This window comes from Diadema antillarum, unplaced genomic scaffold (genome assembly GCF_040938485.1).
Source record: "Diadema antillarum isolate AM-2024a unplaced genomic scaffold, OU_Dant_1.0 seq00000715_RagTag, whole genome shotgun sequence".
Taxonomy (NCBI): Eukaryota; Metazoa; Echinodermata; class Echinoidea; order Diadematoida; family Diadematidae; genus Diadema; species Diadema antillarum.
This window is the reverse complement of record NW_027271619.1, coordinates 966314-991098: the sequence shown is the minus strand read 5'-3', so window position 1 is coordinate 991098 and position 24785 is coordinate 966314. Positions and strand designations below refer to the sequence as shown.

At 37.7% G+C, this 24785-nt stretch overlaps 1 protein-coding gene across 1 annotated transcript; it reads left to right on the top strand.

The window, feature by feature from the left end:
• Positions 1-1523: 1523 nt before the first annotated feature.
• On the top strand, positions 1524-22600 carry LOC139737929 (protein O-mannosyl-transferase 2-like). Its single transcript, XM_071648597.1, has 18 exons — positions 1524-1925; positions 2789-2978; positions 4224-4332; positions 5462-5636; positions 7307-7400; positions 9170-9276; positions 10655-10737; positions 11625-11734; positions 12416-12555; positions 13072-13150; positions 13730-13881; positions 14780-14868; positions 16240-16316; positions 17619-17690; positions 19034-19199; positions 19903-20043; positions 21387-21495; positions 22495-22600. Exons 1-18 carry the CDS (start codon positions 1597-1599, stop codon positions 22598-22600), a joined length of 2328 nt encoding a protein of 775 aa, XP_071504698.1. The 5' UTR covers positions 1524-1596.
• The last annotated feature ends 2185 nt before the right edge of the window (positions 22601-24785 follow it).

Sequence of the window (24785 nt, the reverse complement as noted above, 5' to 3'; positions counted from 1 at the left end):
GTTTCTTAATTTAGAATGTTTCAAATCCAACCTTCTTTATTACCGTAACTTCTTCTCCGACATCACTTGATTTGACTATGGATTTGACATTTCATCCTTCATTTTCCTCCATTATCTTTTTAACTTTCTTTATCTTTGGATGGTTACAGAGACATAAAGATCATAGGTTGATTTTTGCAAATTAATTTGCATTTGTTATTGTGTTGAATTTGTCTTTTGTTCTCATTGTTATGTGGAAGAGCAGATAACAACTTGAATAACGACTTGTCCATTTTTGCAATTTTTACTTTTGTGCCTTGGAAGAGAAAAACGAATGTGATCACTCATGCGGAAAGTTTCCTTTTTTATTGCTCAACTAGGTTGATAGCCAATTAACAGTATATAAAACATCACTATTAGCCAAATAGTCTCTGAGAAAAATGAACTTGAAAAGTGTTTACTTTCTTCTTCTTCTTTTTTAGTGTATTCTAGGCATTATGTATATATTTCATATACCGTCCATTTGTTATTTATAGATATGTATACAATAATAAATGTAGAAATAACAAGTATATGATTATGTATATATCATATATCATATATATCATAATTACATAAACTCGGGACATGAACTAGTTGTTGTTGGGTGTAGTAGAGAAGGGAAAGTTGAGAATGAGGCCCGAGAGTGAGCAGCAAAATAAAATGCTTAATTACACTTGTAGTGTATGAGACATGCCGTCTACTTATAGCACAATAGCTCGGGCTTTCGGATAGAACACGGATAGAAATAAGATTGTCGATGCACCTCTGCAATAAATATCAAATACAAAGTTAGCAATTGTAACTTGATGATTTGAACTGATTCAAAACTCATTAAAAAAACAGACTGAATCCCTTCTCTTAATGTGTCTTACACAATATTTTGCTACCACATTCATGAATCTCTTCTGTTTTCGAAGAAAGTCATCATATACTGACCCTTGGAAATATTCCGTGTGTTCGTTACTTTGATACAGACTCCGAGTTGTCTTTTTTTTTTCCTATGGTCATCTAGTAGAAATTACAACGGTCATTGCATAGTCTGCGTCATCTTTTTCTTATTTAACTTGGTCCTTTTTTATCATTTTTTATTTTGAAGACGAAAGCAAAGGGGGAACAATGAATATGAACTCTGAAAGAGCTATATCTCGTTTTGTTTTTCTTGTTGTTCTTGTTCTTCGTCCTATTTAGTTAAATGTTGTGTAATGTAGAGAACAGGAAGAGCGGGGGATCGACCCACACCTGTGGAACCTCTTTGACCCACCGAAGCAATATAGATACCTGGTACTGAACTAGTAGACCTCCGATATCGTCTCTGCTAGGAGGTGCCCAGGTCAACCACCAGCGCAGCAGTCAGTTCTCCCTCCGGTCCATTCCCGTCGGCAATTCTCCCTGCCCTGCATCTTGTGCGCATCACACGGTCAATTTACGGAGCGCTAGCGTCCATCTACACCGTAGCACCCCTTCACAGCTGTTTAACGTACAGTGTACTGTATGGCTGCCGTACGGCGTTGTTACCCGCCATCATATGGGATGCGAATGGCCATCTAGTTTGGTGTAACATCGTTATATGCCAGTATGTCTGCAAATATTTACAAGGAAGATGGCAATGGGGTTGATGCATGTAATTCCGTGGATTCAGGAAGCAAGAGCAATCCTGGGAAAAAGTTGCCGTCGTCTTCACAGTCCTGCAATAGTCCCATACGTACAAATGATTGTAAGCCAGAGTGCACCAATGCGCCGGAGACCACCACTGGAGCTGCCGGGGAAGGAACGCAGGGAAGAAGTCTGCAGCAATGCACTGACTCTGTCGTTGCCACTGTCATGCGATTTCTTCCATTTAGTGTCATCACGATTTTAGCTTTTGCTACGCGATTCTACAGACTGAGTGAACCAGACCATGTGTGGTAGTATTCTGCTTATTTTATTCATTTTTTTTAGAAGCGAAAGTTTTGTGAGCTGAAAGTACAGGTACAGGTACAGGTCAGGTAGCCAAAAATATCATCTGCGATAGAATACTCTACTAATTGTTACAACGTTTCTTATACTAACGTGTCAAGAAGGCTTTAAAGTATGCGACTATGAACAAACTTAAACTGTAAAATCCTTTATTGTATTGTCAATATCTCATTATCTGTGATTCAAACATATGATTTCTCTTGAAATCAAAAGTTGAACTTATCAGAGAGAAGAGTCATGTAGAATTGTAGAACTCACTAGATAGAAACAGAAACAAACTTCTGACATCAAATGCTTCTACTTGTTGTGTCCATGTGGCATGACCAATTTTGCTGCAATGCTTTGAAAAGAAAAAAAGCCCACCCTATATAAAACAAATGGAACAAGCAAATAAAAACTACTACTATCTGCCCACTGTATTGTCCAAGCAATATATTGGCACTGGTGTAACAGTATTTTTGTTAAATTTGCTTCCCATTCCTGATGCAAGGTGCAATAGTTTTTATAGTGCTGCAATAAACACGCTCTTTTATTTTGTTTACTATAAAAGACAAAAAGTAGAAGTGCATTTCCCCCCACAAGATTTGTATCTGGTTACAAGGGGAGATGTCAAGCATTTTCTTCTGAATTTGAACATGCCAGATAGTGTAAATTGTGGGTTAAGATTAAAATTAGTAAGTACATACACATGTAAAGTTGGATGGAAAGCATTTTATGGGGTTAAACTTGTTTTCAAAAATGTTCTTAAGTTTTGCTCCAGTTACAGTTTACGACACCTGCACATCTATATGTACCTGTTACTTTCTTCTAGCTGGGATGAAACTCACTTTGGTAAGATGGGAAGTTACTACATCAATCGCACCTTCTTCTTTGATGTTCACCCTCCGCTTGGGAAGATGCTCATTGGACTGTCTGGCTACTTAACAGGGTATGATGGTGCTTTCCCATTTGAAAAACCAGGAGACAAGTATGGTGACACGCAATATATTGGAATGAGACTGGTAAGTAAAATGTTTACCTTACACATACAAGAGAATCAGGGAGCCTTGTCTTTCTGAAAGAAAAAAAAAAAACAGCCACAAAACTGACATAAATAGCAATGCTTGAAATAAGTTGTTTGTTTGGTTGCCTTATTCTACAAAGTTTTCTGAAAGGCAAACCTTTCCAACCTTGGTTTACAAGATCTAAGGCCATATAGAAATACACATATACTTGTGATATTTTCAGGATGTTAAACAATTTGTACAGGACATTGCATTTTAGTGAAACGTATTTCTGTACATTGATGAATTGGTGCTATTAAGGTAAAATGACAGAAAGTGAATTTGCAAGCATCAACTTGAGGGCCAGATTTTGTTTGGATATTATCTGTAGTGATTAAAAATGAATTTATAGTTTCCTGTTTGCTTCCATATTTGTCCCCATTTCATTCTTGTCTCTGCTTCTGCCGATATTTCTATTCTCTCTGTGTTAAAGGACAAGTTCACCTTCATAGACATAAGGATTGAGAGTAATGCAGCAATATTAGTACAACACATCATTGAAAGTTTGAGGAAAATTGGACAACCGATGCAAAAGTTATGAATTTTTAAAATTTTTGTGTTGGAACTGCTGGATGAGGAGACTACTACAGCTTGCGATGTCATATGTGTACAACAGTATAAAGAAAATATAAAGAAAATTCAACATATTTTCACTTTTTTCGCATAATAAAAGAGCACTTGACTTGCCTCTTTCTAAAGGCAGGGGGAATAATATTACCCATAACATATGTCAGTAACGCAGTAACGAGTCAAGGGAATGTGTATTTTTTTCAAAAGATGAAATTGTGTGAAATTCTCTTTATATTTTCCTTATATTGTTGTACGCATGTGGCATCATACACTGCAGTAGTCTTTTCATCCAGCAGTGACTGCACAAAAACTTCAAAAATTCATAACTTTTGAACGGATTGTCCAATTTTCCTCAAACTTTCAATGATGTGTTCTACTGATATTGCTACATTCTCTCAATCCTTATGTTTATGAAGGTGAACTTGTCCTTTAATGTCTAGAGTATTGCTGATATGCATTTATTGGCCATGGATGTTTTTATAGCCTTTGTGAGGTGTTTTACAGTACTATCAGTATGCAGTTATGTCCAGGATATTTCTTATTTGTTACATTACCATTATGTAGTGCTGTTATTTTCCTTCTCTGTCTGTTTTTCAATCTCTGCTTCTCACTCTCTCTCACATCCTTTTTCAGTTTTGCTCAAGCCTAGGCGTGTCAGTCATCCCATTGACGTACCTGACTGTAGAAGAAATGACAAAGTCCATACCGGCTGCTGTGCTCGCATCATCACTTGTTTTATTTGGTGAGGTGATAATGTAGTCATAGGGTGGATGGTTCAGATATTGAAACAAGATGTGTAAGACGTTTGAGAGCTCTTGGGGTAGAGACATTCTATTCAGCAAATGCTGCTGATAGAGGCACTGGTAACTGATGCTTATATTATGGTACGTTAAGTTCAGTTGAGTTAAGATGTGATTTGATCTTATCATGTTATGTGTGTTGGTTTGCTCCTTCATGGCTGGCGCCTCGTTTTCAAAAGTGGGGAAGGGGGGGGGGGGGAGTCTATATCTCTGGTGCCACTTCCGGTTTTCATCAGCTAACAAGCAAAAAAAAAAGCCTTCAGCGCAACTTTCTGAGTCCACTTTCGGGTTTCTTCAGCTGACAAGCAAAAAAACCAAAGACCTTACCTGTGCTCCCACTTCAAGGTTTCATTGGCTGACCAAAGTGCCACTTTTAGGGTAAAAAAAGTGGGGGTGGGTGGGGGGCCAAAGTGGTTACACCCTATTAAAAGTGTGTGTGGGGGGGGGGGGGGATGAGCCACCTTGCCCCCCATTCTGCCAGCCCTGCCTTCTCTCATGGAAACTTTAAATGTAACTTGTAGCAGATGCAAAATATATGTCAAACTGCTTGGATTTGAGTGTGCACTCTGCTCTAGAGTGCATTAAAAAAAAATCATCCTTACATCAACAGCAACATGACAGAATAGCTGCACAATGATTACCCATCCATAAATCCAAAAGTCATCTCAACACAGGCTTGATGTGAGTGAAATAAGGGTGAAGCATCCCTCTAATGTAGGGAAATTGTAGGAAAACCGTATATCTGATTATCTAATTTTCGCTCTATTCTTTCTTACAAGTTCAACTCTCTCTGTCCCCTTTTCTCCCATCTACACTCATGCAACTTCAACTTCCAGCTCACTGTTGCCCCTTGATTGCCACTATTTGCCTTCCTTACACTCTCCCTATGTCGCTTCCCACCTCGACTGTCCTCTTTCTAGGCTCTTCCGCCAAGCAACAATCCCATCAAGAACTAAATACGTACACATGGTGTTATCACGAACTCTCTTCTTCAAATCAAACAAACCAAGCAAAAGCAAAAAAACACACACACAAAAAAAGCCTCATTTACTTCTTTCTTCCACTCTCCAGATGTTGGTTGCCTGACACTCTCCCGCTACATCCTTCTTGATCCCATCCTCATGGCGTTCATTAGTGCCTCGGTTTTTAGCCTCGTCAAGTTCCACTCGTGTGGGTCCTCCCCCTTCAGTCCCAGCTGGTGGTTGTGGATGCTGGCAACAGGAGTGTGTCTGGCAATGGCATTCAGGTAAATAGTCTCGGATGAGTGAGAATTCCGATTGAAACTAAACTATCTTGTGGAGTAGGTCTTTGTTTTATTGAGATATGGGCCCTAATTATCGTGATGATTTGAATTCATCCAGTGGTGTTCTGTTTTGTTTTGTTTTGTTTTGTTTTGTTTTGTTTTGTTTTGTTTTTGTTTTGTTTTGTGACAATCTATACCCTAACTCAAGTTATTATCAGAGATAATTCTTGAAGGCTACTGACATTAAAGGTCTTTTTTACCTTCGGGAGCAGTGATTTAAAAAATTTGCAAGATATCACATTTGATGCATACGTGTAGGTTAGTTGTATCACAAAACATCCTACCATATAGAATATTTGCAATAAAACCTAAAATATAAGGAGATATCACTATTTTTCTCATTAAACCATAACTGTAGACGGTTTTGTCTGGAAACATTTTTATTATAGCTATTGTTCACATTTTGTATATTTAACAATACTTAACATTGATTGTACTGGTTCATATTTTTACATTGGTTGTTTCTATCCCTAACTCACATGTGAGAACTATTTTGAAGCACCAATACTGGATTTTTGTTTCATCTGCAAATGGTAAATTATGACTTTAAGAAAGGTGTATTTTCCACTGTTAGGGAGCTTTGAGGACCTTTTTTTTTTCTTAATTTATGCCACATGCATTGTCTTATAAAAACCTGGGCCAGACAGTAGCATTCTGCAGTTTGCAAGTTAGTCCAATTTGTGTTTTTGTTGATGATATTCCTGTGACCTCACTATCGCAATAAAGATGCCATCATCTGCCAAAAGAGATTGATCTCAAGATAATGAAGATGCTGGCAATGGCCTGCTGGCATCATTTCCCCTTAATGCAGAGAGTTAAGTATAGTATACAAATAATGAATGTTTATGAGTGCAATGGACAGAATATTTCATGAGATGAAAGATGAAATGATCCATTCAACGAGGCTGCGCCTCGTTGAATGGATCAAACATTTCATCTTTCACCAAATGAAATATTCTGTCCATTGCACGAATGAAAAACATTCATTATTTGTTTTATATAATGCCTAAAATAGATACTCGTCATTTGATGTTTTATTAATTTAGAAACAGGAGAGAATCTGAGATCGCGAGAGTGCTCGCTGAGCGCTTTACGCTAGCACGCTGTCGCATACATACACTGCAAACGCAAGCATTTAACCCGCGTAGTGTTCCGGGCTCTCATCGAGCGTGCAATGGAGCAAATCATATGGATCCAAAATTGCATGGTAAATGGAGCCAGAATTGCACGGATGATGACGTCATAGTGAAATGGGCCGAATGATCAATGTCAAACAACCAATCAAATGACAAGGATCTCTTCAGGCGTTATATAATATATAAGTTCAGTTAAGCAGAGAGTTATGTTAGATATGACATTGAATGGGACTATATAGCAGCAAAGAATAGAGTTCCTACGTATCTCCAACAAGGAGGGATTGAATGTGTAACACTTGAGAGAGAATTAGTTGAATTGAAAACAACAACACCAGCAACACTTTAGGAATTTTGCAGAGGGTGAGAGGATGAAGTGCCAAGCACTATAAGGTTGGTTCCACCCACTGACCTCATCATAATGGGTTTAATTTGTGGTTTTCAACCTCTCAAACTCTGTCTCTTCATTGTTCATATCAGCGTCAAGTTTGTGGGACTCTTTGTGGTCCTCCTGGCTGGCATCACAACCGCCTGGGACCTTTGGAAGCTGCTGGGGGATCTGTCACTTTCCAAGGTATGTCAATGACAATCTGAATGGGAGTGGTATGGGATGTATTTGGTGTTTTTATTAGTGTTCTTTGATCTCATCACCCAGCTACTCTTCTTACATGACAATATTATAACAACAATATGTATCCTAAGGAAATTTTGTGAATATGTCACAGATAGATGGTGATGACCAGATTATATTTAATTCCAGAGTTAAGAGTCACAGGTGCAATGTAATAATCTAAGCAATCTAAAAGAGAAACATTAGATACAGAAAAGTCAAACTCTGTGCCATTATTATCTATAGATGAAGTAATATACTTAATGATTTTAAAATGGAACCAAATTAAGGTCAAGGGTAAATTATGTCAAATTTTTGCTTCAAAAAGTATGATTCAATAGTTGTCTTTTTCATTGAACTATAAAATAACAGCTGTGTCTATGTTTGATACAATTCTGTGTTTTTATGCCTCCGCCACGAAGTGGTGCCGGAGGCATTATGTTTTCGGGTTGTCCGTCCGTCCGTCCGTCCGTCCGTCCGTCCGTCCGTCCGTCCGTCCTTCCGTCCGTCCGTAATGAATTTTGTGGACAGGGTAACTACCAAAACCTTTTGAGGTATCCTAATGAAACTTGGCATGTATGTGTATTAGGGGGTGAAGTTGTGCCTATCAACTTTTGGGTGCACATGCTCAAGGTCAAAGGTCAAAAGGTCAAGGTCAAATGCTTAAAATTTTACTATTTCCCCCATATCTATGCAATGCCAGAAGATATTTTCTTGAAACTTAGTGTATACATGTACTACCCAATTAAGATTCTCTGGTGAAAGTTTGGGGTCATGAGGTCAAAAGGTCAAAGGTCAAAAGGTCAAGTAAAATGTTAAAATTTCACCGTTTTCTCTGTATCTTGGAAATTGTTCAAGGTATCTTCATGGAACATAGTGTATATGCATCTACTGACTGGCAGTGGTTATCTAGGGAATTTAGGGTTCATGGGGTCAAAGGTCAGGGGTCAAAGGTCAAGGGCAATACTTCAAAATCTTACTATTTTCCTTATATTTATGCAATGCCAGCAGGATATTTTTTTTTAAAACTTGATGTATGCATGTCTAACCCAATAGAGATTCTCTGGGATTTTTTTTTTTTGCCAAGAAGGTCAAAGGTCAAAAGGTCAAAGATCAAGTGAAAGTGCTGAACTTACTTTTTTCTCCATATCTCGGAAGTGGCTCAAGTTATCTTGAAACTTAGTACATGCTGAATTTATGTATGTTCTGCCTGACAGTGCTTCTCTTATAAATCAAAGGCCAGATGAAAATGATAACAATTTACTGTTCAATACAGAAATCACGCTTTTTCTCCATACCTTGAAAATTACTCAGTGCATAAACTTATGAAATGGTCAAAGTCAAGTTAAAGTTCTTAAATCCCCAAATACATGCTCTCCTATTCATCCAATTAAACATAGGTCAAGGAAGGTAAACATTCAATACATTTGTGACAAACATGTCATTTTAATATTTTGCCAATTTTGTGAAAATGTAATCACACATTGTCCACATGTACTATAGACCTATTAGGAGAATCATGCATTATGGCGGAGGCATACCAGTCGCCATAGCGACATTTCTAGTTTAGTTTATGCTCCAGTTTGGTGTAGACCCAACACTCAGAATCATACTTTCATACCTGCAGTGTTACTGTATGTCTCCAGTTTACCCTTGATGGGATGCATCTGTTGTTTTGTTGCTCTCACAGATCTTTAAGGGTTTGGTTATCGCCTCTTTTTTAATGTATCCAGATGACACTGCTGTACCACTTGGCTGCCCGAGTAGTGTGCCTGATTTGTGTTCCCATACTTGTCTACATTGTGCTGTTTGCCGTCCACTTTAGGATTCTCAATCATAGGTGAGGAAAAGGCTAAATATCCAGAAATAAATGTGCTCTTTGTAATCATAATGATATTGATATCAGTGAAGATGATAATGATGATGATGATGGTGATAATGATGATGATGATGATGATGGTGATAATGATGATGATGATGATGATGGTGATGGTGATGGTGTGATGATGGTGATGATGAAGATGGGGGGGGGGGGGGTGTAGACTCTTCACTATAAACACTTTTACTTTTACCTGCGAGAGTTCTGTTGTTATTACCCTAGCCCTACCAGTTTGTGTCCAGTAGTAGGCCTACACTTCAGCAAGAGGGACACATTGCAGTTTGGAAAAGATCTTGTTTATACCTCCTGTGCCACGAACTTTGGGCGATGTGTTCAACATTATGGGATTTTCTCTGCCAATCTGAACTCCCAAGTACACAAAGAGTTAAGGAAGCATGTGCAAGGCAGGGTTTGAACCCTGGATCTATGTAATTAAGGGCCTCATCCACTATACCATACTGTTGCAATATTCCATCGGCAGATGAGAACATTTTTGACCCGCTGCAACAAAAGGATCCGAAAGTCGCGGGAGGACAATTTTCTGAAAATGACATGCCATTATTCCCTTACTCTTCTACTTTAATATTATATATAACATGACTCATAAAAGTACTCTGTTGTAGAGATATCGATGATTTTATTAGCGCATGTCGAGTAGTTTAGGAAATCAGCATTTCGAGAAAACCGCCTTCAAAGTTTCCCTTCCGAACGCTATCAGGATCAAGGGGAAGCAAGACAGTTTTCACCGTTTGACAATACAAGGTACGCTCTTAACAACGTCCGCGATGTTCATTCAAGCTTAGCGCCAGCAGTCTACGCACTACCAATCAGTAACCAGGATGCCACGCACTGACCAATGAGGTCACTCCCTCGTTGCTAGGGGTGGAGTCTAGCTGCGGAGCTAAATCCAAATCTTCGGACATGTTTCTATTCCGTTGAAAGTCGGAAAATCATAGCCCAGAAAAATGCTATTTTCTTGCCTTTCCTTTGATCATTTCGCTTCGAAATTTCGGCAGATGACAGAAGATACATTAGACTACAAAATTATGTCAAAAACTGAAATTCTAACATTTTGACGGATTTTGATGATCTGACTTCAAACTTGATTTTCTCGGCTTACCCGTCAGCGACTTTAGGATCCTTTTGTTGTAGTGGGTCACATTTATACTGTGTTCAGTTAGTGACATACATTTACTACTGATAGGATTTGAACCCTGGATCTATGTAATTAAGGGCCTCATCCACTATACCATACTGTTGCAATATTCCGTTGGCAGATGAGAACATTTATACTGCATTCAGTTAGTGACAAACATTTACTACTGCCTTTCTGTTTCAGTGGGAATGGAGATGGTTTCTTCAGTTCAGCTTTCCAGGCCAGTCTCATTGGGAACAAGCTTCATAATGTCTCCATGCCAGATAGTGAGTGTAATACAAGACAAGTTATTTCAGTACATGAATAATGAAAGAATTTTATTGCAACTGATTGACAAATTGCCCTTCACCAATATTAATTATTTATTTGCATTGATGAAGGGAAATTTCATCAATCAGTTGCCATAAAAACAAATCATCATAAAAATTCATTATTTGAATAAATATGCAGTACATGCTGCATGCTACATGGATTAGAACCAGCAATGGCTGTTGGGTAGAAGCTCGGTAGTCTAGTGGATATGATGCCTGTCTTTTAATCAGGAGATCATTGTTTTGAATCCAACCTGAGTATGTATGCCCATGGTTTTGTATCATTGCTACTACTAAAACACTGAATAATCAGTGCTTATCTGTGTCGACGAAGTGCAATTTGTCTATCAGTTGCAATAAAAACGAAAAAACGCACGAATTAATTGATTTGAACAGTTACGCTTTAATGCCATAAAATTGCACAGACATAATGCTGACCAATTACCAATGCATGTATGAAATCCACTGCAATCACTAGTAGACATTTTGACATGTATCAATTCAGTCACGGCGTATCAAAATATGAGTACTCCAGATTTTGGTGTAATTTAGGATCCCTGAATCCTGTTTCGTACATGTAAGTATTGGCTGCAAAAGGTTGTTTTCCAGATATGGTTACAGTGTGTCCTATTTGGGGCAATTGTAATGCATGCCTTAAACAATTATTTCCAAAAACATGTAGTTATAGCATCAAAACTAAAATATGTTGGATATGTGAAACTGATTCATGTGAAAAACAAGTGTTTCTTCCTCATGTTAATGTCACTATTATAAAGAGACTCATACCCAACAGAAAAAGTTGAGAGTTGAAGGATAATTTGGAACTTTGCTTTTCTGGACAGCCATAGCATATGGCTCGATCATCACTTTGAAGAATCAGCGGGCCGGTGGTGGACTGTTACATTCTCACCACCATCTCTACCCTGAAGGCTTTGGTGCTATGCAGCAACAGGTAACATCTGAGTTAGGGGGATACTTTAATATTTTACCATTGATGTCTCCTGTAGGGATGACTGGTGAGGATGATGTAGTACCTGTATTTCTAGATTGCATACTGGTGGCACATATCTGTTACATTTATGTAGGAAAACCAAGTGATGTTATGGTAAGCTTGATTTTGACTATGGCCTGTCAGCCAATGTTGACTTTTTTTTGTATACCTGACAAGAAAAGAAAATTCTTTATGTATCCATGTTACAAGTTGAATCAAACATGCTCAGAAATATGAAAACTGGGTGTATTGTAAAGTGTGTTTAATCTTGAGAATGCCTTTGAATTAATTTAGAATTCAAAATCAAATTAGACTTTATCTTGATAAACAGTTAATCAAATCTCTTCATCTTAATTTTTGAAATTATTCGAGCATGCTCCAGGCAGAATTGATGTGTGTTCATTTCAGTAATGTACAATATTCATAACAGGTTTGAAACACTTTATTCAAGTTTCTGATTCTTGTTATAACTCAAGCAACATGGAAGATCAAGTTCTCTTGAGTTGCAATTTCAAGAGCATCTGTGACACATGGCGATTGATTTAACTTATCCATCATCTCGGCAATCCAGTTAGCAAAGCTGAAGGTAGAACTTGTTTCATGCCCTTGTCAGTAGTACCTCTTTCATTGCTACAAAAACAGGTGACAGCCTACAGTCACAAAGACGTCAACAACGATTGGCTGGTGAAGAAGTTCAACGTGAACCCGGACCCAGACGAACCTGCAGAGATTCCAGTGGAGTTCGTGAAGCATGGTGACCTTGTCCGACTGGAGCACATACCGTGAGTAGTGAGGGTGCTTTCTATACAAAGTCCACGGTATATTTTTCTGCACTTATTTGGCTGAAGTTGTTCGTTCGTAAAGCTATCAAGGCTTGGTAACAACAGCATGCTCAGTGCAAAATTTTTGATCTGTGGTATGTGAATTAGTGCAGAGGTATTTCATCTTTCATTGTCCCTATTTGCTTGATTTCCTGCACATTCTTTTCCATTACTTTGTGAATATTTTCATTTCTGTCCAATGCCCAAAGGAACATTCACCGAAAGCACATTTCATATACATTTTTGGTATAATTCTCTTTAATGGAATGAGCTTTGAGAGGCACTGAAATCAAATACTGAGTAGAGGGTCTATCGGTCGAGATTGTAGCCACACAGGTTTGCGTGTCGTGTCGCAAGATGTATGGAATGTCAGTTCTTTTTGCATTCACGTGATCACATCATGAAGAAATTGGCGTATGTTTATATAAGTGGTTTTATCATGTCTGTGTGTAAGTATTTTTCTTGCATGGTTTACAGGACTCGAAGGAATCTACACAGCCATCCTTTGCCGGCGCCCCTCACTGCAAGACATCACCAGGTCACGTGCTACGGTGAGGTAGGCAGTCACATTTGACTTTCACATTCAATACATCAAGTGATGTTTATGAGGTTTCTCAGGCAAGTTCTCTTTGTGTTTTCTGAGAAATCAGAGTGTATTCTTATTAAGTAGCATTGAAAGGTGAAGGGGATGGGGTGGATCAGGGTCAACTAAACTTGTAGGTGCCCACCCTGCCACTGCTCCTCATCACATAGTCATTGCAAAAAAATTAGAAAAATGCATAGTTTCAAAACAATAGCTTTGAGAAAACAGAAATCATGCTTTAGAATAAAGAAAATTATGTATTCTTTTTTATTCACTCTACTACGAGGAGAGGAGGTTGTAATTTTTTAACCAAGCCATCATCACGTTACCCATGCCAAAGCTATTTTTGTTTTCCTGTTGATCATCCTATCAATTATGTTCCATCTGTTGTATAATTGAGATATTCATGGAGATTTTAAAAAGTTTGTTTTTTTACAAAAGACACTAACTCGTGTCCTACACATGTTTAACGTGAGAATAACCATCCTCATCACAAGCATCACAAATTTATTTTGTTTTGTGTAATTCTCTCCTCCCCCTCCCCCCGAGTAGAATGGGACAGGAGATGTGAATGACGTGTGGAGAGTGGAGATCGTCGGCGGAAGGGACGGAGAGGCGGTCAAGGTGGTCAAGACGAGACTGAAGTTGATCCATCAGCTGAGCGGCTGTGCTCTGTACTCTCATTCCAAACAGCTACCCAAGTGGTACGTACGTCGTATGATATCTTACACAAGCTAAGAAATGCAGGAACATCACCCAAGACAAAAAAAAAAAATGCCTAAGATGAATGCATATGACTAGCATTATTACAGTGCAATTCAAGGCTATATTGGGGTTGATGAATACTAGCAGAGGAAAATCATTGAAACAGAGTAGTACAGGTTTGATTACAATTGAGCACAAAAGTTTCTCAGATTTTCTTGTGTCACAATAACATGAATGATAGAAATCTGCAATATTCCTCTTCTTTGTCTAATTTCTATGAAATACTGTTCTCTACCAGCGTATTTATTCAATAAATTGATTGAATTTTAAGTATTTGTACCTCTTCACAAAATACGTGTTACACCATTGGGAACCACTTTGAACCACAAGTAAAGTTCATGTTGCATGCATGATTGTCAGTTTGAAGTCCTGCTATTACCTTACAAAAAAACAAAAAACAAACAAACAAAAAAAAAAAACGCCCAAAGTGAAGGAAAAGATGATTGTCATATATCACTTGCCTTATATATTAGCTGTATTTTGTTCATTATTTAAATCATTGTGAGTGACATCATTGGCATAATCTTACATGAGATGCATGACCCTAGGTAACAGAATTCCTGCCTGTACGTACTTTTTGTCCACCATAGGGCAACAAAAATAATGAAATAGAAAGAATGGAGGCAGTAGGCTCTTTTCACATACTCTTATTAATTTTATTTTCCTATGACAAATATGTAACCAATGGTCAGTTCCACAATGTCGTAAGAGGTCAGACCCCCAACATGAATGATTTTTGTGCCATTTGGTACGTCTGACCAGACCCAAATTTTATGGTTTCACGTCATGATGTTTGTCTGGTTAGTTGTTTTTTATTTTGTTTTGTGTGTTCATTAGGGGTTGGGAACAATTGGAGGTAACCTGTAATCCCTTTGTGAGAGACAAGCAGACTGTCTGGAATGTTGAAGATCATATAAACAGGAAACGTAAGAGATGATATCTACTTCATATCATTATGCAGTATCGCTTCTGATTTTGAATGTCCTCCAGCACTTGGCAGTTGCAGACTTGCTTAGAGTGAAAACATTCATGGTTCATTCAGACGTGGATTATATTATATAATTCATACCACATATGGGGGGCATCTTTGGATTCTATGGGTTCATCCAGAACCATGTAGCTTTAAACATTTTCCTTGAAATCATAATCGAATAGCAGAAATAACTTGGCTTTTAGCCTCTGCAAAGTGAACCATCTGGGCACAGGAACACAGAAGTCTTCAATGATCATCGGGAGACTGCTGCTCTCAATCTGCGACTATTGCATGGATTTTAAATCACCCAAAGTAAACAAAATTGTTTGGCTCCTGTCTGTGATGTTACTGTCATAAGTTACGTTCTAACAATCACTTCTGTGACCATTTTTATTTTTCCAAATTTGCAGATATGCAGATAATTAGATTATTAACTTATTGATTTATGCTTTTTGAGATGTAAGCATTTTCTTGCTTGTTCAGACACTTCCTAATTAACACAACATCTATACGTGACATATGACAGCCATGGCAATAGGTGATGAAGTCACTTGGATTACTTTATTCTTCCGTGCCAATTGCATCTTTCAGCCATGTGTCTAATGTTTTGTTCATGTTTATGTCTCCCTGTTGACACTACCCACTGGGATTATTAAAAACAAGTTTCTGACCCCCCCCCCCCCCCCCCCCCGAGTTCAGAGTGGATGAACATTAAAAATATATATATATATATATATATATATATAGAATAGAATAATGATGTCAATGTCATGATATTGAGTGACCGTGTATATATTTGTTTGAAAGTAGCAGTTTGGAAAATTGATTTCTGCTTATCAGCCACGCTTAACAGTCCATTGTGGTACTTAAAGGGGATGGCTAGTAACCGATCAGTGGGAATCAGTAGGAATCCTGAGGGATGATTGTTCCAATCCTTGAGGGATTCATTTAAAAGTACATTATATATCTACTGTTGTGTGAAAATTATTTGCTTCAGAACAGTCTCATATTCAAGTAATGTGCAGATTAATGCCCTGTCACTGACCAGGCACGCTAACCTGGAAACATTAAACTGCACATTACTTGAATATGAGACCATTCTGAAGCAAATAATTTTCACACAACAATAGATATATAATGTACTCTTAAAAGAATCCCACAAGGATTGGAACAATCATCCTCCAGCATTCCCACTGATTCCCACTGTTCAGTTACTAGCCTTCCCCTTTAAGTGCTGGTGTAAGTGAACAAACCAGCAAACATAAAAAGAAAGCAACCCCAAGATTTTTGAGAGGCACTTTGATATGTTTTGCATTCCGTACAGTTCCAGATGTGAGTTTCAGTGTGTTCATTCCATCATTTCCTGAGAGCTTCCTGGAAGCGCACACAGTCATGGCCAGTGTAAGTAGTTGAGCAGAGATCAACTTCAAAAATTCAAACAGACAACATATTTTTTTTTCTTATTCGTTGATAATTGTGTTGTCTGGGAAAGGGATCTATGACAAATGTTGAATCGATATAAAAAAACTAAATCAACAGTGCTTTCTCCTGTGCATTCATTAATGTGTTTTATATAAATAGAAGATCCACGAGCAGTGGATTGTATGAAAATGCTCGATTCCTAGTTAATGTGATTGCAGGTTTTAGGGAAATTTCATTTGACGCTGTATATTATACAGCATTACATAGAATCATTCTGTATGATAACAAACAGCAGCAGAACGTAATGCACAGTTTGTTAAATGTGGTCACCTTCCTTAAACATAGTGTCTGTTGTCACATGCTTGATTGTTTCAGGCATGGTGGCTGGTGGTGAGATCTCCAGTCACATATTAGGGAGCTTTAGATTTTGACGCGCGGATGTTTGAGACGACGAGTGCGCTGGATGTTCTCCTCTCCCCTACGTCGCGTTGAAAAGTAGCTTTAGATTACGCTAGAACGCAATGTATAAAGAATAAAATCGCGCCCCCATATGATCAGTGCATGAAGTAGCTCTCTACGTTGCAAGCTGAGCGGACGTAAGTAGCCTGGTACGCGTAGTGAAAAACTCAGGCGACGCAAGCTAAAGATAGATCGACTTGACACGCGCTTCTGCGCAGGCTCAAAACATGTTTTTTCCCTCTGAACGTCCGCACGTCTAAAATCTAAAGCTCCCTAATATACCAAGGGAAAGGTACTTTGGGAGAAAAAATCTTCCATGATGTACAAAGAGTGCATCAGCTACACTCTGGTTTGGTTGTGTATGTATTGCTCTCGTTGTTGATGCACTACTGAATGTATAATAATAGTTGTATGCCTATCTTGAAATTGTCTTGATTTCCTTTATGGACATTTAAAACAAACGATGATTCAAATTCAGTTTCAAAATTCAAATCTATAGAATTAGAAAGCTATTTGTACTTGTCTAGTAGAATGTATTAAATCATATGCCCCTCCTCCCTTAGCAGTCAAAGTTAAAAGTGACCCAATGACTGTTAAACCTACCTCTAGTCGCACAAGACACAGAAAGTATCATGTTTCATACTGATGCATCATTATCATGCACAGTGTATATGATATAATCAATTTCAACAATTTCTATGAACATTTCCATCCAAGATCCTGCCCTTCCCCAGAGGAAAAAAAAAGAAAGAAAGAAAGAAAGAAAGTATGGATTACTGCCCCAAAAACTAATCTACATTTATATAATCATCCTTGTAACAGGGTAACAGTAACCTGAAGCCAAAGGAAGGAGAGGTAACATCACAGCCATGGGAGTGGCCAATCAATTACAGGGTAAGACTCACAGGTTAAAACTTAACAAGCTATTCTTTTGCCACTCTGGTTACATTTTTTTTTCATCATAAATGTTTGTATTGAAGTAGCTTGAATTGACTGAATTTAATGGAATTGACGTGATTTGTTTCATGTGGATGCTATGGAAGCAATAGATGCTTGTAGTAAGTAAGCAACTATAGGCCTGGTTGCTTAGGAGTACTACCCCTGCAACCAGGGGACTTGAACCAAGAACCTTGTGATCGACAGTCCGCAGTCTTAAGCACTGAGCCTGAACAGATTCTTATTCGGATTCAAATTGTGTGCATGCTGTCTAAACCTCACTGTGCCAAAGGAGATATATATATATATATATATATATATATATATATATATATATACACATGACAATCTTTTTCCAACTGATGCTTACCCGGGGTGCTTATCTGACTTTAAAAAAGCACTGCAAATTAGCAAAGTTTTACTTATGATTGATATGGTTGTCTGTCAGCGCCTGGATACTTGTACCACTTCTGCAAGCAGACATGTTACCTCCTTGGTGCCATAGGGTGATATCTTGGGTAGTACTGTGAGCTATTTTTCACTGTTGGGAATGTCTAATCATCATAGTGAATCATGAGATATTTTCTCTTGTATTTAAAGGACAAGTCCACCTTCATATACATAAGGATTGAGAGAATGCAGCAATATTAGTAGAACACATCAGTGAAAGTTTGAGGAAAATTGGACAATCCGTTCAAAAGTTACGAATATTTTTGAAGTATCTGCGCAGTCACTGCTGGAAGAGAAGACTACTACAGTGTATGATGTCACATGCATACAACTATATAAGGAAAATAAAAAGAGAATTTCACAAAACTTTACTTTTTGAATAAAGTGCACATTTCTTCAACTTGCTACTGACGTATGTTAAGGGCAATATTATTCCCCCTGCCTTCTGAAAGAGAGAAGTCAAGTGTTCTTTTGTTATGCGAGAAAAATGGAAATATGTTGAATTTTCTTTATTCTTTCTTTATATCGTTGCACTCATGTGACATCACAAGCTATAGTAGTCTTTTCATCCAGCCGTGACTGAGCAGAAACTTCAAAAATTCATAACTTTTTAACGGATTGTTCGATTTTGCTCAAACTCTCACTGATGTGTCCTACTAATATTGCTGCATTCACTCAACCCACATGTCTATGAAGGTGAACTTGTCCTTTAAGTGACTAAATAATGGGGGGGGGGATTAATGACTAAAATGAGTTTGCTGTTCATTGTAAACTTAACTTTGCGGCAACATGAAGGAAGTTCATTCAGTTTATTTGTTTATTTGTTTGTTTTTCTGTGTTTCTTTTTCAAGGGACAACGTTTCTCAGGTGCTAATGAAACTGACTACAGAGTGTACCTCTTGGGCAACCCCATTATATGGTGGGGAAACCTGCTCTTGCTAGCCCTGTTCTGTGTCTTGGGGCTAGCTTGGATGTTCATGGTGCAGAGGGGATATGAAATTTCTGCAGATGTTAAAGGTTAGCAGGGATTTTTCTCTCTTGACATGAGTAATGTAGGTAAATTTAGTTACATCTTACCGGGGTGTAGATACAGCAGTCTTTTGTATTAGATTGTCTCAAGTATCATATTGACTTATGAAGCGGAACATATTTCAATCATCAGCTGCTACGTTACATCGCTTTGACTTTATACCATTTTTACTTCATTAATCATGATGGGACACATAGTCCTTTTATCTTTTTGTTTCTTAAGATTATCAAGCAAGTAAGAACTTCTGGGATGGCTAAAATGCTAAAATATGTGGACATTATACTTTTGTGCCTAATGTTTTGTTAATCCCAGTTTTAGGATTAAGCACAAATGGGCATCTCTTCTTGTCAGTCTGTATGAATATTATTATTATTATTATTATTATCATTATTATTATTATTCATTCGGCATTTGCAAAACAATACAAGTGATAACAGAGAAACAAAATAAACAAACAAAACACAAGAAAACAAAGTGTCAGACTTTCCCTGTTGAGCTTCCCTAAGGAGCCGGGTTGGAATATGCAAGTTATGATACATATTGATATGCATATATGCATGGTATTTCATACATGACTGTGTGTAGGGTATTGTGATATGAATATGCATAGTAATTTGATGATATGAATATGCATATTATATGTTATATGGTAGATTATGAATATTCATTCCTCATACATCCCACCTGTAGAGTCCACAACGAAGATGTGCATGTCTGGGGGCTGGCTCCTGCTGGGATGGCTGCTGCACTACCTGCCGTTTTATCTGATGGGAAGAGTGCTCTACTTCCACCACTACTTTCCTGCAATGATCTTCAACAGCATGCTCTCTGGTGAGTGACATGAGCTTTTTTACCTCCGCCAAGGGAGGAGGTTGTTTTTGATTCCCGTTGGTTTGTTTGTTACAGTTAGTTTTAATAGTTTGTTTGTTTGTTTGTCCGCGTGCAAAATAACTCAAAAAGTTGTTAATGAATTTGGATGAAACTTGCAGGGAAGGTTGAGTATGACACAAGGAACAGATGATTGAATTTTGGTAGTGATCCGGAAATTTTTATGGATTTTATGAAGGAGTTTTGATATATTGGCAGGTAGGGTCAATGAACTTGGGAGTTCAAGCTGCATATTTTTTAGGTTTTCATACACGCACTAAAGTGCGTGCTCTAGTTTATGCTAGGGTGAGGCGCGCTCTGCAGCTGAGGGTTTATGACGTAACAAAGGCTTCTATATTGGAAAATGGGTGATTTTTCAGCATGCATGCGCATGGGTGGAAATCACTGATCTCCATGGAAGAGCAAGATCATCGTTGGAAAGCAGTTGCTTGGTGGAGGTCTGCGCTGTCAGAGTGCTTTTCTAGTTTTATAATTGATTTGAGTCATAGCAAATTGTTCTAATAACTCCTGCAGCTACAAAGATGCTCTTGTTATCTTCCTGGTGTCTATGTGTTTGAATAGATTTTTCAATCTGCGCAGCATGGTGATTTGATAGTGATGATACAAGCACACATCTTAACTTTTCCCGTAAACACTCCATGTTGAGTTCAGTAGATTTGTCGAGTAGTATTGCAATGGAATTTGTCTTGGATGTGACATATCTTCCTTGAGTGACAAGGACTCGTATCTCAGTTGGCATAATATGTCCAAAAATCTCCTCCCTCAAATTTGAATATAAAAGAATACTGATTGAAGTTTTGAAATAATGCAGTTATTAATGCAATCCACAACAATGTTCTAACATTATTTTGTCATTGAGATTGATGTTGTTTACAAAAATGAAAAAAAAAGTTTTTTTTTTCTTTTTTTTTTAAAGATTCATGACTTTGAGACATAAGGTCATGTCACTCCAGGGAATATGTCCAAAGGGGTCATTTTTTTGTCAGGGTGTCTAGGAGCTGTCTGACCACTACTGCCAGATTGTGAGCTTGGATAATTTTGGTCTTTAAATTTCTTGCACAAAAAAACAAAAGCAGTCTGTGGTATCTCAAAATATTTATGCTCAAATTTATGCTTTTCTGCTCAAAAATTGTAAGTTAACACTGCCTTCACACACATACGCACACACATTGACCTACACAAATGCAAAGATGATGGGTGAGAAGATAGGTAAAAACAAAATGATCAGTGGTTTTAAAAGAGGGAAGATTAAATGTTAGGATTTTGCCCAATTCTTGGCCTTGCAGGAGTCTTCCTGGATCACTGCCTGAAGATGATCGACCTCAAGTTGACCTCGCAGTGCTCGCACATATACACAAGCTGCGTTGTCGTAGTTTTGGCTGTGATCGTCCACAGGTACGTACAATCAGACAGTAGCTTGTACAAAGAACATTGATCTCTGATAAATCACTTGTCCAAAACCCTTGGCAACACTTTACCGTGCATTGCCAGCGGTAAGAAGTGAAGATGATAAATCATTCAAGTGGGAGGTAGTATATCAATGGTAACTGTGAAGAAAACTGAAGCAGAACTGGAGGTAACAGGACGTGTGAAGTCTATTATGCTTATTAAAGGGATGGTGTAGTTTGGATGACACGGGGCTTCAGGTTTTTGATCTTTTGTCAGGTAATGAGAAACCACTTTAATGAAAAGGGATGGTGTAGTTTGGATGACACGGGGCTTCAGGTTTTTGATCTTTTGTCAGGTAATGAGAAACCACTTTAATGAAATATGAAAAGTCACACAGTTCTACAGAGGAATTCAAAGTTTATTTGCTGAAAATCGGTTTTGAAATTGCTGAAGTATCCTAAACAAAGTGGTCCAACATATTTAATAAAAGGTAGGTCTCACCTTTCCTAGTCTACATGCAAAAGATGTTACATTCTGGCATTTTTTTTTTGTTTTTTGTTTTTTTATTCAATTGAAAAGTAAAGATAAAACATCCCCCACCCCCAAAAGTTACGAATGGACAGACTACGGAGAAAACCCCTTTCTTGCAAATTAGGCCTTCAGAATGCCAGGTGTGTGTTAGTTAGCATGATATGAAGAAGTGTGAAAGCATGAACATTGACGATAGAATAAATGTATACAATCTTATCTGCATTATTGACGTAAACTGTCTTGCCCTGCCAAATATTGATGTCTGGCTTTGTTATCATTTAACTACAGTAGAGATGAGCTGCCCATCTTCTTTCTGTATACATCATATTTCTAAACTAGCTTAGAATTATGTGAAGGATGTGAGTACTGATATGTGTAGATCATTACAGTAAGGCAAAGACCTCCTGAAAAAGTAAATGCCGCATCTCATTTTATTGTATTATTTTTATGGCATTGTTTCCCATCGGTGTCCAGTTTCTACCTGTTCAATCCACTCTCGTATGGGATGATCGGTCCAAACGCCGACCAACCGGGCAGTCCGATGGCAGGTCTTCATTGGCTGTCCTCTTGGGAGTTCTAGGGGCGTCGGCGGAGCTCCACGTTTGCGGTTCCATGGGGTGGTCCCGTGGCCACCCTTAAACTATTTCCAAGGTGCCTGTATTCTGGGACATTACTACCCCATATCCTGGCAGTGGGTGTGGTAGATGGTGGTTTTAGGGTGAGAGGGTGGGGTGGAGTTGGGGGAGGGGACTGGGAGGGGATTGATTATAAGGATGGTACTGCCCAGGCCAGTTGTCATAATGTGCGCCACATTACAATGAAATGTAAAGGGGAGTGGTGCCAATTTTTTTTTTTTTTTTTTGTATGCAGTCATTTTTTATCAGTGATTGCTTGTCCAGGTACAAGCTGCACACTCAGATTTACTTGATGTGGTGATTTTCAGTTTTATCAACATTTTAGCAAGTACATGTAATTCTATAAATCACACTTTTACATCTAATGTTTTTATCCTAGGACATCAAAGAGGAGAGACTTTGCTTCTTATTATGTGAATTTTTAGCCAAGAAACTTAGGTATAAAAGATAACAGGAAAAATGCCTGTGACTGATTGTTACATCTGTTTTAACAGTTACTGAGTAAATAAGAACTGAACATCCTTCCAAGTAGCGATAGTTTTTTGTTTTTGTTTTTGTTTTTGTTTTGAACAAAAGATCACTCTTTTGATCCCGAAATTTTATCTCCAGTAGATACTGTATGTGTTCGTCAGGCCTAAGCCCAAACGTAACTGATCATTTCGCATCCTTAATGTGTAAGACAGGTGTACCATGATTGAAGGCTTTGAGGATTACTGTATTTCAAACACAAAAAAGGTTCAGAGATGCAGCATGCTGATGTAGATATTGATCTCAAATTCCCCATTTTATTAAATTTTGGTGTGCGTTTGCGTGTGAAGTAACATTTTGAATTGCCTGCTGTGTATTTGTGCAGTAGAACTCTCCTACAGTTTACAGTTTTGGCTACATACATACACAGTGTGTATACAGAGCTGTTAACTTGTATGCTTTTACAATATTAATGCGTTATTTTTTTATTACTCAAAATACAGAAGATATGTAGTTTTAAATAAAAAGTGTGGTTTTAAAAAATTATGTGTAATGTACTTAGTGTCTGGAATGATTTTCCATTTTTAAACGAGAATATGATTATTTGCCTAAAAATATTCTTTTTACTATGCATCAGCATGTTTGTTTGTTTTTTTAATATTCAGGGGATGATAGTATGTATGTGTATTTGGATATACAATGTATATTATATATGTATATTGGTGCATATATATGTGGGACTTGCCCGTTTATGTTTTTTATGATGTAAATTTTGGTGCGATTTCATTTTAGGATTCATATTATGTATAAATGAAATGTATGTGTACATTTACCGTTTAGCAATAGGAATGATAGTGTATTCATGTGAAAACTCTTGTATGTGTGTCTGTGTGTGTGTGTATGTATGCATGCTCTTTGCTTTATGCTAGTCACAGATACAGAATGGCATTATGGCATTATTTATGAATCATGATGAAGGAATATGTTTCTAAATTATGGGAAAAGTGTGTAAATATTTGTGCTGTCAAATCATGGTATTTAATATTTTGGTTTTTTTTTCTGGTACTTTACAGGGCACATGTTTGCTCCCATCAAAAAAAAAAAGTCTTTCCCTAATAAAGTATGTGCCAATACAGCTATTGAAATACTTAGTTAAGATGCATTGACATTGGTTGAGATTCTCAGTTTCATAGTGTGTACGGTGACTTTTGGATAGCATTCCCGGTTGAAGTCAATCCATCTTCTGGCTATCAAAATTTCTAGCTGTCAACCCCAAAACTGCACTTTGCCATTATCTACTGCAACAGACTGACTGAAGGTAATCATTACATTTTTTTAAAAATGTAATTAAGTCCTTGTTTTCGACCATCAAAGTGGTGCCCTTTACTGTATATAGGTGCTTTTTGTACATCTGGTACGGAGGAAAGTTTAAACAGGTATGCTTCAGGAGCTGCAAAACGTTTGGGGCAAAGGCACACCCATCCCCCCCCCCCCCTCAAAAAAAAAATATAAGCAATACAAATTTTAAAAATTAGATAAAGAAAAAGCACTGGAAGTTGTAAGTTGACTTAATTCATGGATAATGAGAATCTCATTTAAATTACAGCTCACTGTAAAATACAATTTGGTTATGGATCTTATTTACTGGAGGGAAAAAAAAAA

Bases quoted from the DNA above. Each gene is read 5' to 3' on its own strand.
- LOC139737929 (XM_071648597.1), top strand. From the start codon at position 1,597: ATGTCTGCAAATATTTACAAGGAAGATGGCAATGGGGTTGATGCATGT. The intron at 4,333-5,461 runs GTGAGGTGATAA...TCCACTCTCCAG, and splicing joins ATCATCACTTGTTTTATTTG to ATGTTGGTTGCCTGACACTC. The intron at 5,637-7,306 runs GTAAATAGTCTC...TGTTCATATCAG, and splicing joins TGTCTGGCAATGGCATTCAG to CGTCAAGTTTGTGGGACTCT.